The following is a 13,981-nucleotide window of genomic DNA, read 5'->3' as shown; positions in this document are numbered from 1 at the left end:
GGACCCCTGGTGCACACTGTGTGTGCATTTCTTAAGTAATATGGTTTATTTGGCTGGGTTTTGAATTCAAACAAGTGGAAAATACCATGTATATTCTTGTGTCTTGCTTCTGTCACTGAACATTAGGCTTGTGAAATTGATGGTGTGTTCAGCGGCTGAACGGCATTTAAAACTAACATGCACAATTCATTTACCTGCGATTCTCGCCATTGGGTTCTTTCCACATGTGAACGAGCTGCCGTCAGCACGTCTGTGCGTGTGAGTGGGGCTTTTCCTACCCAAGTAGTCAGACGTCAGGGTCTTAGGGAAGCTTGTCTTCCGCTTTGCTGGGAGATGCCAGACGGTCCCCTCCACGGTGGTGGCAGGTCCTCGCCTCAGACAGTCCCCTCCACGGTGGTGGCAGGTCCTTGCCGCAGCCAGCAGTGCATAGGAGCTCTCGTCCTGCCTAATCAAGTATACTTGGAATTGTCAGCGTTTTTTATTTTCCTCTCTCCATTGCATAATTCATTGCATTTCTCTGGTGGCTGGTAAGGTTTTGGTCCACTGGAAATCCTCTTGCTTGGCCTGTTCAAGGTCCTTGCCTGCCTTGCTGTTGGATTTTCTATCGTTTTCTTACTTGCTAGTAGGAATTGCTTTACGTGAGTTTAAAATACGTTCTTGGGGCTGGGCATGGTGGCTCAAGCCTGTAATCCCAACTGTTTGGAGGCTGAGGCGAGAGGATCAGTTGAGGCCGGCAGTTTGAGGCTGCAGTGAGCCGTGATGGTGCCGCTGCGCTCCAGCCTGGGCAATAAAGCGGGACCGCAGTAGCCCGTCATCAGTCAGTGCAAACAAACAAACAGAAAGTGTGTTCTTTACTGCAGGATGATGTCATGATGCCCCAGCGGGTGAGGCTGCAACACCAGGCTGCTGTTCAGCACCCGTCGAGCGTAAGTACTGGCCTCCTTAGTGTCGTTCCTACCTTTAATGAAGTTAGCACTGTGGCTTTTTAAATAAACAGTTGTCCTAGGGGTGGAAAGAATCAGGCTCTGGTGCGACTGCCAGTCACGGAGTGGGATCCGGGGCGGGATCCGGGGCGGGATCCGGGGTGGGATCCGGAGCGGGATCTGTGGCGGGATCCGGAGCGGGATCTGGGGCGGGATCTGGAGCGGGATCTGTGGCCGGCAGGTCTCTGAGCCCTCGAGGATGTTTTCCGTGGGAGAAAAACACGCCCCTGATTTTTTCTCCAGTTATTTTTACAGGGTGCAAAGGTGGTTGTATTGTTTGTTTTTAATCAGAATTTTAGAAGCTGAGCACCTTAGACATGAGAACACAGGCTGAGAGCGATCCCGTGTTCGCAGTTAGACGTTTTTCTTATTTAGACAACCTGAAATGATGGTTTTGATCTTTAGAACGGCTTCTCGGTTGCCCCTCCAAGGCCAGGCTTCCTCGGGCCCCTCCTGAGCCCAGCAGTGCCCCGTGGGCTCCTCTGCCCAGCAGGAGGAAGCACCGAGCCCCACTGCAGACAGTGGGGCACATGGCCCAGGGATCCCTGGAGCTGGTGTCGCAGCCACCCAAGGCTCCTGCCGGCTTCAGGGAAGGTGACCCGGTCCTCAGAGACCTCGCTCAAGGTTTTAGAAGTGGGTTTTTTTTTTTTTGAGACGGAGTCTGGCTCTGTCCCCCTGGCTGGAGTGCAGTGGCGCGATCTTGGCTCACTGCAAGCTCCGCCTCCTGGGTTCACGCCATTCTCCTGCCTCAGCCTCCTGAGTATCTGGGACTACAGGCGCCCGCCACCGCACCCGGCTAATTTTTTGTATTTTTAGTAGAGATGGGGTTTCACCGTGGTCTTGATCTCCTGACCTTGTGATCCGCCTGCCTCGGCCTCCCAAAGTGCTGGGATTACAGGCGTGAGCCACCGCGCCTGGCCAAGAAGTGGGGTTTTAACACCGAGGGATCCATAACCGTCCAGCGCCCGCGGTGTCTGCCCGCAGGCAGTTTGGTGCTCACCCTGGACAGGCCCCTCTGCCCTCTCCCCGCGGGCTGTGTGTCGTGGGCACGTGTGCGGCTGGGTCACCACACGGCTCTGGTCACATCCCGGCCAGGTCACAGCCGGGCCGGTCACCGCAGGGTCTGTCCCACGCAGCGCTGGGAGCCCGGCTCCCCACAGGGCAGGTGCTGGTGACCATTTACCCGGGTGTTTTCCACAGAAATGGCTCCTGAGATGCGCTCGTAGGGAGAAACGTCTCCAAGAGTGGGAAGGACTTTTGTTCGCCCAACGCGAGTCATTTTCTTCCCATCGGCTTTATTTAGGGTGCTCCGAATTTAGCCACTTACTTTCTGCTCTTAAGAAGTTTAGCACCGTGTATGGCCTTCCCCGCTTCCCACTCCCCGGTGCGTGAATCTCCCGGACTCGCCCCACCTGCCCTTTCAGTGCGTGAATCTCCCGACTCGCCCCACCCGCCCTGCGCCTGCCTCCTCCTGAAGGTGCTGCCGTGTCTTCCTTTTCATGGAGCAGGTGCTGTTTTCCCGGCTTGAGTTTGAAACAGGATTCTTATTCCCTGAGTTGTAATTGTTGGGCGAGGGGAGCTTAGGGTGGGGGAAGGTTGTTGGGGGGTTGGGGCAGGGGCAAGGGCAGGACTGGTGTGCTGGGGCCGTCTGAAAGGGAGGGCCTGGGTGCTGGGGGAACCGGAGGGTGTTGGGAGGGGGAGGGGTATGGGGGGGGACAACATTGAGGGGGAGGGGCTGAGACGGAGCAGGGCTGGTGCACTGGGAGTGGGCGGTGCTGGGGGTGCAGCCGGCTGCAGGGAGGTTTGCGTCTCACGTGTCCAGACGCGGGCAGGAGACAGACTGAGACACAGGCCACCTTCTCGAGTGCAGAGGGACCCACACGGTTGCCTCCTTTGAAGGGTGTGTCAGGTCCTGGGGCTCAGTGGCCCCAGTGTGGCTGCAGGGCCTTCTGTGGGGGCACGTTATCCATGAGGGCAGGAGAGAGCTCTGTTGCTTGCACCAGATTCTTAAAAGGGTCACGTGTTTGCAAAGTTTAGGAACCACAAATATGTCTGAATATATTTCTCTGTAGCAACCACAAGTATGTGTGAGTATGACTTAGCATATCCATGGCAATCGGTGCCACAGGCTCCAGAAGTCGATTTCTGGAAGTTTGCAGGCATGGACTACCTGGGAGAGACGTCCAGGAGTGTCTGCATGTTGGGCGGGATGGGGGATCCAGGGATCTAGGGATTAGGGGTGATTTCTACCCCAGCCACAGGTGCTGTGAGGTTTCAGTCACGTGGAAACAGAGTAGTCACAGGGACGGTTTTTCTGGGCTGGTTCCTTTGTCGGGAATAGGGGAAAATGGAGGGAAAATGCCCTTCAGGATGGACTTCTGTGGACAGTTTATGTAAAGGAAAGTGCAGAGTCTGGGGTTTCCAGGAGGGCCCTTCGCTGTGAGGTGTGAGATATCACACGTGGAGGCTGGAGAGGAAAGGGGCATCCCCGCCACGTTAGCTGCCCGACGGCTCCCTTTGTGTCCCTGCTCTTGCAGCTGTGTGGTCCTGTGGACTGCAAGGTGGGGCAGACCCTGTGCCGGCCTGTGAGGTGGAAACCGTGGCTGGACTGAACCGTCCTTAGGTGAGGTGCCACGTCTTTCACCCAGCGATTTTTACACAACTAGAAACGATAGTTGCCAGGTATTTAGAATAAGATCATGCAAACGTCTAAGGAATTGGGTAATGAGTGTTGACATTTTAGTGGAGGAGATACTTTCAGACGTGTTTTCATTTCCATACTGAAAAACAAGGCCAGACTGGCTTCATTAATGGAGTTGCTTTTGGCAGTTCTTCGTGGCAGGTGTTTAAACGAGCTGGGATACTTCGGGATACACAGGAATGTGGAGAAAATGCACATGCCCAGTTTGTCTTAATTGTAATAAGACAACCTTGATTTGCATTTTCATCGATGATTTTAAACCTCTTTCTCACTACTCTTCTCACTGCCTTCGCTGATGCTCTGTTGTGCACGTGGGAGAGAAGCTGCCACCCCAGGTGCCTCCTCTTCTCCCAATGGCGTGATTGGGTGGAGCGTCCACACCGTTCCTCCACCTGGAAGCTCTTTTGCAGGAAACTTAGGGATGTCATCATAGTTCTGTTTCACTGAAGCAAAGTCAGCTTTGGAAAGGCTGTTATTGCGTGGCTGCATTTTTTAGAAATCATGACCTACAAAAATCTTAATTTGCAGTTGCTGGTTAGTGGTTGCGTGAATTACATTGTGTAGTTTGTCCTGAGAGAATGAAGTAAATGCTGAGTGCATACTTGTGCTTGGTCGTTGTTTTCTTAAGGTCTTTTATAAGAAACCATCTAATTAGGAAGGACCTTTGATGACAGCTTTCATAAATCATGCATTTGCATATAAATAAATCACTGCAGAACCTCAGGAACCCTGCATTAGGGCATCGTTATGCAAGGTTAGCAAGAACAGGGAATGCCGCAGTGCGCCCTGTAACATGCCCTGCTCCTGAGGGCCAGTCGGCCCTCATGCTTCCCGCTGCTTTTGCCCCGGCTGACCCTTGGATTCCTGATGCACAGGGATTCACCCGCCTCTGTGCCTGTGCTCAGGAGACCCCGGAGAGGAAAGCCGGCATTCGTGGTCACCTCTAGACCACCCCAGACCAAACACGGAGGCTGCCCTGGCTCCGCCCAGCTCCTTTCCAGAACTGATCTCTGTTCCCAGTGTCCAAGACTAGTCCTCGGGGCACAACCCTGTGCGCCCTCATCCTCCTGGTGAGGGCGGGCACTCCACCTTAGGGTACAGCCTCACCCACCCTCGTCCGCTGGGATGGAGCATGCAGGGAGGTTTAGGGAAGCGAAGCGAAGGAACAAAGACAGGAGGGTTCCTGTGAAGCAGCCTGAGCCACAGCTTGCCTGTCAGGGAATGGGTGGAGCCGCCGTACCCTGCATCCTCTGGCACTGTCCCCTGCCCCCTGCCTATGCCAACCCATAATCATCTGGACGGCACGGCAGCCCACTCTCCCTGCTCCTACTTCTGCCCCCACAAGAAGCTGCATGTTAACTTAAATAAACAGGACTTCCAGATGTTCTGTTTACATGAAGTCCGCCTTGCACTCTGCAGCCTTTGTCCGAGGAGGTCCCGGAGCGCAGGGCTGGAGCGTCAGCCCCTCTGCACACGCAGTCTGGGAGGGCCACAGCCCCAGCCCTGTGAGCCTGTGCCCAGACCGGTGGGTGACTTCCCCAGCAGGAAGGGGTCAGAACATGCCAGACCGGGCCTTGGAGAGGCAGAAGCTGTTGCAGTGACTGACTCTCAGCTCTTGAAGGCCCAGAGTGCTTACGGGCTCTTCTCTGACAGTGCTCTTTGCTCCCGGAGGCAGGGAGTGGCAGGGTCCCATTGGACAGGTGCCTCAGGGCTCTGCTGGGCTGTAGTTCAGGCTGTCGGCCCTGGGCGTTCCTCCTTCACCTTCGTCTTCACCATCGCTGCTCAGGGTAGCAGCCGAAGCCCCCGGTGCTGGTGACTCTGGACCCTGGGGCCTGGCTCAGCAGCAGCAGTGCTGGGGGAGAGCCGTCTGCCTGGTGTTTGGGTGAGCTCCCCGTGCACCCCCAGCTGCCTGCAGTCCCTACACCAGGGACCCCCGCAGCCGCCTACACCAGGGGACCCCCCACAGCTCCCCACACCAGGGTCCCCCCCAGCTCCCCACACCAGGGACCCCCCAGCTCCCCACACCAGGGTCCCCCTCAGCTCCCCACACCAGGGACCCCCCAGCTCCCCACACCAGGGTCCCCCCCAGCTCCCCACACCAGGGACCCCCCAGCTCCCCACACCAGGGACCCCCCCCACAGCTCCCCACACCAGGGACCCCCACAGCTCCCCACACCAGGGACCCCCCAGCCACCCCCACCAGGGGCCCCCCCAGCAGAGGACGGCAAGTCATTCACTCCAAAGCAGTGGCCTCAGGGAGTTGATGTTAGTGTCAAAAATGCAGCTGTTCTTTCCTTCAGTGTAATTTAGAAGCTGACTTCTCGAGTCCATTCCAGAAACGTGTCTTTCTGGGAAGGAGCCATTCTGAGCTCTTGCTGCGTTTGTAATGCTTTGCCTCCCACCTCAGCCCAGCCCCTCCTTCCTCCCTCGCACCCGGCACCCTGCACTGAGGTTGCCTCATGCGGGTTCACCCAGACGCACTTTACCCTCCTGCGCTGCCCGTCGAAGGCCTCACCCCTTTCCTGTCTTCAGGACTCAGCCTCCACGGCGAGTCCACAGGGAGCCTGAGCTGCGGCCCTAGGAGCCCTGGCCTTCTTGCCACCGTCTTTAGAGCCAAGTGCCCTGCAAACTGTGCCAGGCCATGCAGTGGGGGGACTCACCTCGTGGGTCTTGAGTTCCTTTCTGTGTGGGGGTCTTACCTGGTGAATCGGAGTTACTTTTTTTTTTCTTTTTTGAGATAGAGTCGTGCTCTGTCACCCAGCCTGGAGTGCAGTGGCGCGATCTCAGCTCACTGCAAGCTCCGCCTCCTGGGTTCAAGCGATTCTCCTGCCTCAGCCTCCTGAGTACCTGGGATTACAGGCATGTGCCACCACGCCTGGCTAATTTTTTTGTATTTTTAGTAGGGACGGAGTTTCACCACGTTGGTCAGGCTGGTCTCGAACTCCTGACCTTGTGATCCGCCCGCCTCTGCCTCCCAAAGTGCTGGGATTACAGGCGAGAGCCACGGCGCCTGGCCCTGAGTTACGTTGTATGTTGGGGGACTCCCCTCGAGGGTGTGAGTTCCTATGTTGGAGGCTCACCTGGGGGTGTGAGTTTCCTTCTCTGTGATGGGTTCATCTTGCAGGTCTGAGTTTCTGTCTTGGTCGGTCGGGAGGGGCAGCTTGTCTACATTCACGGGCGTCCTCACCTTCTGGACTGCCGGGCTGGGGTCATCTGGAGCCTGCACACTCGCTCAGAGCAGGGATCCTGGCTGTGCACTCTCTCTCCATGCACGGTGGCTGCAAGAACGAGTGTCCAGGAGAGCCTGCTGGAAGCTGCGTTGCCTTCGACAATGTAGCCTCAGGGCACAGTGTCACATGGTGTGATGCTGACCCCAGATTTGAGGGGAGGGAGCACAGACCTCACCTCTCAGTGCCTGAGGGTTGATGGCCATGTGAGGAGGGCACGCAGGGAGGGACTGTGGTGGGCAACTCGGGGAACACAGCCCCCCAGGTCCCCCTGCACCTCCCGTCTGTCAGTAGCCCATCCTTTCAACATTCCGACTTTTTTTCAGTGGAATTGCCAGATCCTGGTGGTCCCCATATAAATTCAGAAAGAGTTCCAAGATTGCTTGTCAGGATCGACTCCAGCAGCCTGCGCTTTCTGCTCTGCCTGTTGGCACGGAGGCTTTCAGATGAATTAGCTCACAACGTTTCTCGAGCGCCTTGAAAGTGGCTTCTTCTAGGAACCTGGAGGAAGTTAGCCAGCCTCTCAGGCCCTCTCGTTCACATCCACTCACTGGGTCCAGGCCCTGTGCTGGGCGTGGTGCCCACAAAAGCTCCTGCCCTGAGAATCTGCCGTCTCGGTGCAGGATTAAGCTCAGAGCGCCCCTCTTCCCTGCGCCTCCTCTCAAGAGCGCGAGGTCTCCTGCCGACGAGATGCCAGCAGCTGGGCGCTGTGGAGCCCAGGAGGGAGGGGTTGGTCTCTGGAATCCACGCCTTCCTCCTGCTGTTTCGATGCAGTGGCACTGGAGAAAGCTTGCTGCCTTCTTCCACGGTTAAAATATGTTGAGGCCAAAAAGGACCCTCTCCCTCCTCCGTTTGTAGACCAGTGCTCGTGGCTCGCGGTTAATTAAAGCCACAGGAATTGCCAGCCTCGGGGTTCTACTTTCACGAGATCCCCCACCCCGTCCTCACTCTTGGTGAGAGACCCCACCCAGCGTGGCTCTGCCTTTCCTCGGAAGCCTGAAGCTGGGGGAGTTGTGGGGAGGAGTTGGGCACGCACAGTGGAAGCAGGCGTCCGTCGGCCCCCGCCCGAGAGGTGCCTCTTGTGCCCTGGTGGGATCCAGGCTCTCGGGAGTGGGCTGGTGTGTGCTCACACCACCTGCCGCCCACAGCTGCCTCACAGGACCCGGCAGTGCTGGCCGTAGGGTCTCGGTGTTTGTGTGTAGGTGCTGGGCTCTCTGTCTTCACGTTTCAGAACAGAGGACTTCTGCCTCTAGCTTTTGATCAACATTTTTCTTTGTCTCCCCTCAAAATCTTTTCTGTTCAGCGGTCAAACGTGAGACAGTGCAGACAAGACCGGAAAGCAGATGCAGTGGTAGACAGGTGGATGCTGTGCACGATGGACAGAGACAGGCACACGGAGCCGTTTAGAAATGCGTCTTGGTCAGATTGTTTGTGGGGGAACCTCCTCGCAGGGCAGGGCGGCAGTTCCAGAGCTGTCCTAATTCACAATTGTTTTTGGCATGTGCTTTAGGAGAGAGACAGGAAAGGTTCACAGACAGAATTCAGCAGCATATGAAAGGAATTACACAGCCATGGCCGAGCGCGTTCGTTCCAATTAGAAAATGAGCAAAACACATGAAAAGACATTTCACCAGGGAGGATGTGCGGACGGCAAAGAACCGCGCGAGAGGTTGCTGCTCGCCAGCCTCGGGGAGCCTGTGTCAAAGCGAGGTGCTGTCAGAACAGAGTGAAAACCAAGACGCCCGGTGCTGGCGAGAGGCAGAGAGGCTGGGTCCTCACGCGTCGCTGAGGGTGTGAGATGGCGCAGCAGCTCCGGAGACCTTTTGGAAGTTCGGCGGGCGCCTGTAGTCCCAGCTACTCGGGAGGCTGAGGCAGGAGAATGGTGTAAAACCCGGGAGGCGGAGCTTGCAGTGAGCTGAGATCCGGCCACTGCACTCCAGCCCCGGAGACAGAGCAAGACTCCGTCTCAAAAAAAAAAGCTAAACCTGTCACTGTTCTGTGACCTGGCAGTTACCCTCCTAGGCGTTTATTCCAGTGGATCGAAGACTGTTCACAGAAAAGCCTGAACCTGCATGTTTGGGGTCGCCAGTACAGGAACTGACTACGTTATATGCAGCGACCGGAAGCCTGTCCTGGAAGCTGAGGAGCAGCGCGAAAGCTGGGCACAGAAGGCCGCCTCCTGCACGTTCCGGGATCACGCGCTCGGGAGCACGCCACGGCGTCAGGATAGCACAGCGGCTGCCGCTGAGGGGCTGCCAGTGGCTGTGAGGGGCGCCTCGGGTCCTCGTGCCCTGGGACATCTGGATCTTGACTCCATCTGTGTCCCTTTCCTGGTGCGACGCTGACCTTGAGTCCTCATGACGTTTCCACCAGGAAGCGGTGAAGGGCACGGAGGGTCTGTACCGTTGTTTCTTACAGCGGCGACGTGAATTCACACTTTTCTCAAAGTAAGTTTAATTACAAAAAAACAGCAACAAACGCAAACAGAAGCCTCCCCCAAGCTCTTCATTAACTGCATTGGTGGCAACGAATCACTGACGACCTATCGAGGCTACACAAGGTGGAGGCAGATCCGGGGACCTCAGATACGGAGACTGGCTCACCGGTACTGCCTTTGGACCACGGTTACCGCTTCGCTGTTGTCTCCTTGTTGGGAATCAGCCCCATCCGCTGGAACTTGTGGGCTGTGTGTGAGAACGTCCACTCGGGCGGCTCTGCTGGCCTTGGGCCCTCACTTGGGGGGGTGCTATTTCCTGCAGACGCACCCAGGTGCCCCCTCTCCCGCCAGCTCCTGCCGCTGCAAGGTGAGTGTGAGCCCTGAAGGACCTACCCTCCTACCTCTGGATCTCAGGAGCAGAACAGAGCCAGGGCTCAGCGCTGGGAGCTCACGCCGGGGCAGAGGTCAGGCAGGAGGGGGCCGGGCGGGGCGGAGGGTGGGGTGGGGAGCACTGAGAAAGGCTGAGGCAAGTGATGCTCTGAGGCTCTGCAGGGGCCGGGAAGGGGTCAAGGCCACTGACAGGACGTCACCTGAGGCAGGGCTGCTGGCCTGGCGGCCCGGGGAGAGGGTCGTCGGCCCTGGAGGAAGCCGGCTGATGGCAGGGCTCTTCTCCACTTAGGGAAGCTGCTTCCCTGAGCTGAACGGAGTGGGTTTGGATGGGTGGCCTGCGGCCAGGGCAGCTGTTTCCTCACATCCACTTTGCGTGTGATTCAAGAAGTGAGTTCTTAGCAATAACTCACCTTGCATATGGGCCATTTGATTTGAGTTCATTAAGGGGAAATGTCATCTGCGACATATTCTTAGTCCAGCCTAGGGCAGCTCTGCGGTTCACGGCCGAGACGCGCGTCTGGGGCCGTCTGCTATAGCACCCGTCATCGCTCTGCTGTCCCCAAACAAGAGCAGGAATCCCTCCTCCTCCTCTCCCTCCTCCTCCTCACCCTCCTCATCGTCCTCTCCCTCCTCCTCGTCCTCTCCCTCCTCCTCCTCACCCTCTTCTTCCTCTCCCTCCTCCTCGCCCTCCTCCTCCTCTCCCTCCTCCTCTCCCTCCTCCTCCTCTCTCTGTTCCTCCTCCTGTCCCGCCTCCTCCTCTCCCTCTTCCTCCTCCTCTCCCTCCTCCTCCTCCCCCTCCTCCTCTCCCTCCTCCTCTCCCTCCTCCTCTCCCTCCTCCTCTCCTTCCTCCTCTCCTTCCTCCTCTCCTCCTCTCTCCTCCTCCTCTCCTCCTCTCCCTCTCCTCTCCCTCCTCCTCCCCTCCTCCTCTCCCCTCCTCGTCTCCTTCCTCCTCTCCCTCCTCCTCCTCCTCCTCCCCCTCCTCCTTCTCCTCTCCCTCCTTTCCCTCCTCTCCCTCCTTTCCCTCCTCTCCCTCCTTTCCCTCCTCCTCTCCCTCCTCCTCCTCTCCCTCCTTCCCTCCTCCTCCTCTCCCTCCTCCTCCTCCTCTCCCTCCTTTCCCTCCTCCTCCTCCTCCTCCTCCTCTCCCTCCTTTCCCTCCTCCTCTCCCTCCTCCTCCTCCTCTCCCTCCTCCTCCTCTCCCTCCTCCTCCTCTCCCTCCTCCTCACCCTTCTCTCTTCCTCCTCCTCACCCTCCTCCTCACCCTCCTCCTCCCTCCTCCTCACCCTCCTCCTCCTCTTCTTCCCTCCTCCTCCTTGCCCTCCTCCTCCTCGCCCTCCTCCTCCTCCTCCTCGCCCTCCTCTTCCTCCTCACCCTCCTTTTCCTCGCCCTCAGCTCCCAATGTTTGCCTGACCCAGATTCGCGGCATTTCGGTTTCCTGTCTGGACATCTCTGCGTAAAACACGTGAGATGAATACACACAGGTGTGCACACACCTGCGCACCTGACGTGTTTTGAGCTCTGTTTGTCGTTGTTTTTCACAGATCGTCGGTTGCCAAGTGAGGAGAGATCCCCCTAACTCCACCGAACGATACACACGTTGGATCAACCAGCTGACGCCCGAGCAGCTCCTGACCCAGGTACCTCGCCTGGCGCCTTGTCTGTGGCAGGTGCGCAGGTCGCCTCTGGGCGCCGTCTCCTGCATTATGCTGTGGTCTCTTGTGTCTGCGCCATCGTGGGCCGTGGTCCTTCTGTCCTCACCTTCACTCACATGCTGTTGATCACATGGAGTGGGAGGTGAGGGTGGCCCAAGCAGGCACACACGCTAGGCTGGTCTCAGGCCGGCAGTTCAGGCTGGTTCGAGTTCTGAGCTGGGAAACCCAGCGGCACAGGTCCACTTATACGTGGACTGTAGAGGGTGGGAGGGCGAGCTCAGAAATCACACAGCCAGTGTTTCAGAGTCTCCGTGTCCCGTGTGCCCCCAGCACTTCCAAGAACCAGGCTGCTGCTTGCGATGTGGACAACAGGGTGTCCTCGGCAGTGGACTGTGCTGGTGTGAGACTAGACTCGGGGCCTCCTGCGGCGCCCCCTCGGGTATGAGCGGCTGCCATCTGAGAGAGGGGACATGGCCGTTGCCGCACGGGTGGCTTGTCCCTGCCATCCTCTGTGGGGCCATTGGTGCCGCTGGGGGAGGCAGAGACCATCTTGTGGTCACGTCATGACAGCCCTTCCCTGTGCAAGCGGCCGAGGGCGGGTGTCCTGGTTACTAGGCGGCACACTGTGAATGAGTTGACGTGCTTTTCAGTGAACTTGTGAAAATACTGAAAACAGGACCTCAGGTAGACTGTGGCTGCTTTTCTAAGTAACATGCACCTCGTGCAAACCGGAATGCGGTTCGGCGTTGCCAGGCTGGTTCTGAACTGCAGGAATCTGGACACGTGTTGAGTTTCAGCCCAGCTCTGACCGTGGTCAGAGCGCTGTTCCCCGAGAGCCGGTTCCCCGGAGGCCACGGCAGTGAGCTGCCCCGTGGGGGTCAGGCTTTGTCCTGAGTGTTAGGTTTGATGCCAGATTTTTTTTAATTTTCATGTTTTTTAATTAAAAGAAGCAAATGTTCCTTTATCAGTTACATACTGTATCCACTCAAAACAATTTTAAGATAGACCATTGTGTCAGTGTAGTGTGGGAAATTAAAAAAAGCGAAAGACTGGGCGTAGTGGCTCACGCCTGTAATCCCAGCACTTGGAGAGGCCGAGGCAGGAGGATCACTAGAGCCCGGGGATTTAAGACCAGTCTGGGCAGTCTAGTGAGACCCTGTCTCTGTGAAAAATTATCTGGGTGCAGTGGTTCACACCTTTAGCCCCAGTTACATGGGAGGCTGAGGTGGGAGGATCGCTTGAGCCCAGGAGGTCAAGGCCGCCGTGAGCCGTGATTGTGCCTCCACCCTCCAGCCTGGGCAACAGACCCTGTCTCAAAAAAAGAAAACGAAAAACTTTATTGCATTTGTCAAAGTTTTGCTTCACTGTTTTATAAAGTCAAGCGATATAAAAAATTACAAAGAAAAAACGATGTTACTACAAACCCACCCCTTGTTCCTCTCAGATGTCTCTGTGTGCAGGTCACACACCCAGCACCTAGAGCGGCTCCCGTCCCCACCCCGCCTGCCCCTCTGCTTTCTGTGACCATAGGCCGGTTACGGTTTCCGGATTTTTATGTAAATGGAGTCCTACACCCTGTGTTGACTTGAAGGATGCTGAAGTGTTCCATCCCGGGACTTTCTGTTTCATGAAGTTCTGTTTTCTCCTCCTTGTCCACTTTCTCATCTTCTTCTTCCTTTTTCTTTACAGTTTGCTGGTTTGAATTGAGATCCAAGGAAGGTCCGTACATTGCAGTTGTTGATAAATGTCTTTAAATATCCAGATTCCTCCGTCATCCTTTTCCTTGACTATGTTGTGTTTGATGTTGAGTGATTTGCCGTTGGTGCTTTCAGCAGTCAGACTTCTGCGGGTTGCTTCTCCCTGGTCCCATTCAACAAATTCCTCTGTCCCTGGAGCTCCTGCAAAGCAGTATTTAGAGCTAGAGCCTTTATGGGATTTACAGTGATTTGTTCATTGTCTTGCTAATGTATAGCTTTGTTGATGTATAACTGGCATACAGCAAATGGCCCCTATTTCAAATGTGCAGTTTGATCGGTTTTAACATGCGTCTGTACCCCGATGAGCCACCACAGTCAGCGTGGTGAACATATTTATCCAACACCCCACGTTTCCTCCTGTCCACCCTGGAGCCGTCCCCACACCACACAACCCCCACCCCCTTCCTGCCTGCTCAGCAGTTTTACGTTTGCTGTACGTTTACCTACATTTCAGGTAAATGTAGTTGTGTGCTGTGTGCTTCATTGGTCTGGCCGCCTTCACTCAGCATGATTACTGTGCGATCCACACACGTGGCTTCCTCAAACAGCGTGTTGGAACCGCACAGGCCACGTACACGTGTGTTTTTCTCAGCAAGTGTGTTGGAGAAGTTTTTGGAAATGTGTAACAATTTGAAAAAGCTTTCAGACACACGGCATGGACTAGGAATACTGAAAACATCAACAAAAAGATGTCTCATAAATACATAAAATATATAAGATGCTAGTGTTTTTAAATCATGTAATACCAAAAATTATACACAAATCTATTAGTTCTTTAAATGTTTGGTAGACATCAGCAGTGAAGCCATCGGGTCCCAGGCTTTTCTTTGCTAGACT

General features: G+C 56.1%; 1 protein-coding gene across 7 annotated transcripts in view; it reads left to right on the top strand.

Moving 5' to 3' along the window:
- B3GNTL1 (UDP-GlcNAc:betaGal beta-1,3-N-acetylglucosaminyltransferase like 1) overlaps positions 1-13,981 on the top strand; it is a 120,474-nt gene that overhangs the window by 41,332 nt on the left and 65,161 nt on the right. For 2 of the 7 annotated variants that reach the window (XM_033181732.1, XM_033181730.1), the window contains exons 5-6: positions 861-926; positions 11,277-11,372. The exons of 1 other annotated variant lie outside the window; for it this stretch is intronic. In XM_033181732.1, coding sequence (XP_033037623.1) covers positions 861-926; positions 11,277-11,372 — 162 coding nt within the window. Of the gene's footprint in view, positions 1-860; positions 927-8,918; positions 9,716-11,276; positions 11,373-13,981 lie in introns of those variants that run through there. 4 more of the 7 variants (XM_033181735.1, XM_033181731.1, XM_033181736.1 and 1 more) reach the window with 3 other exon arrangements.

Source organism: Trachypithecus francoisi, unplaced genomic scaffold (genome assembly GCF_009764315.1).
Source record: "Trachypithecus francoisi isolate TF-2019V2 unplaced genomic scaffold, Tfra_2.0 Lachesis_group20, whole genome shotgun sequence".
Lineage (NCBI taxonomy): Eukaryota > Metazoa > Chordata > Mammalia > Primates > Cercopithecidae > Trachypithecus > Trachypithecus francoisi.
Note: the sequence above shows the minus strand (reverse complement) of the source record. Positions and strands in the feature narration are given on the sequence as shown.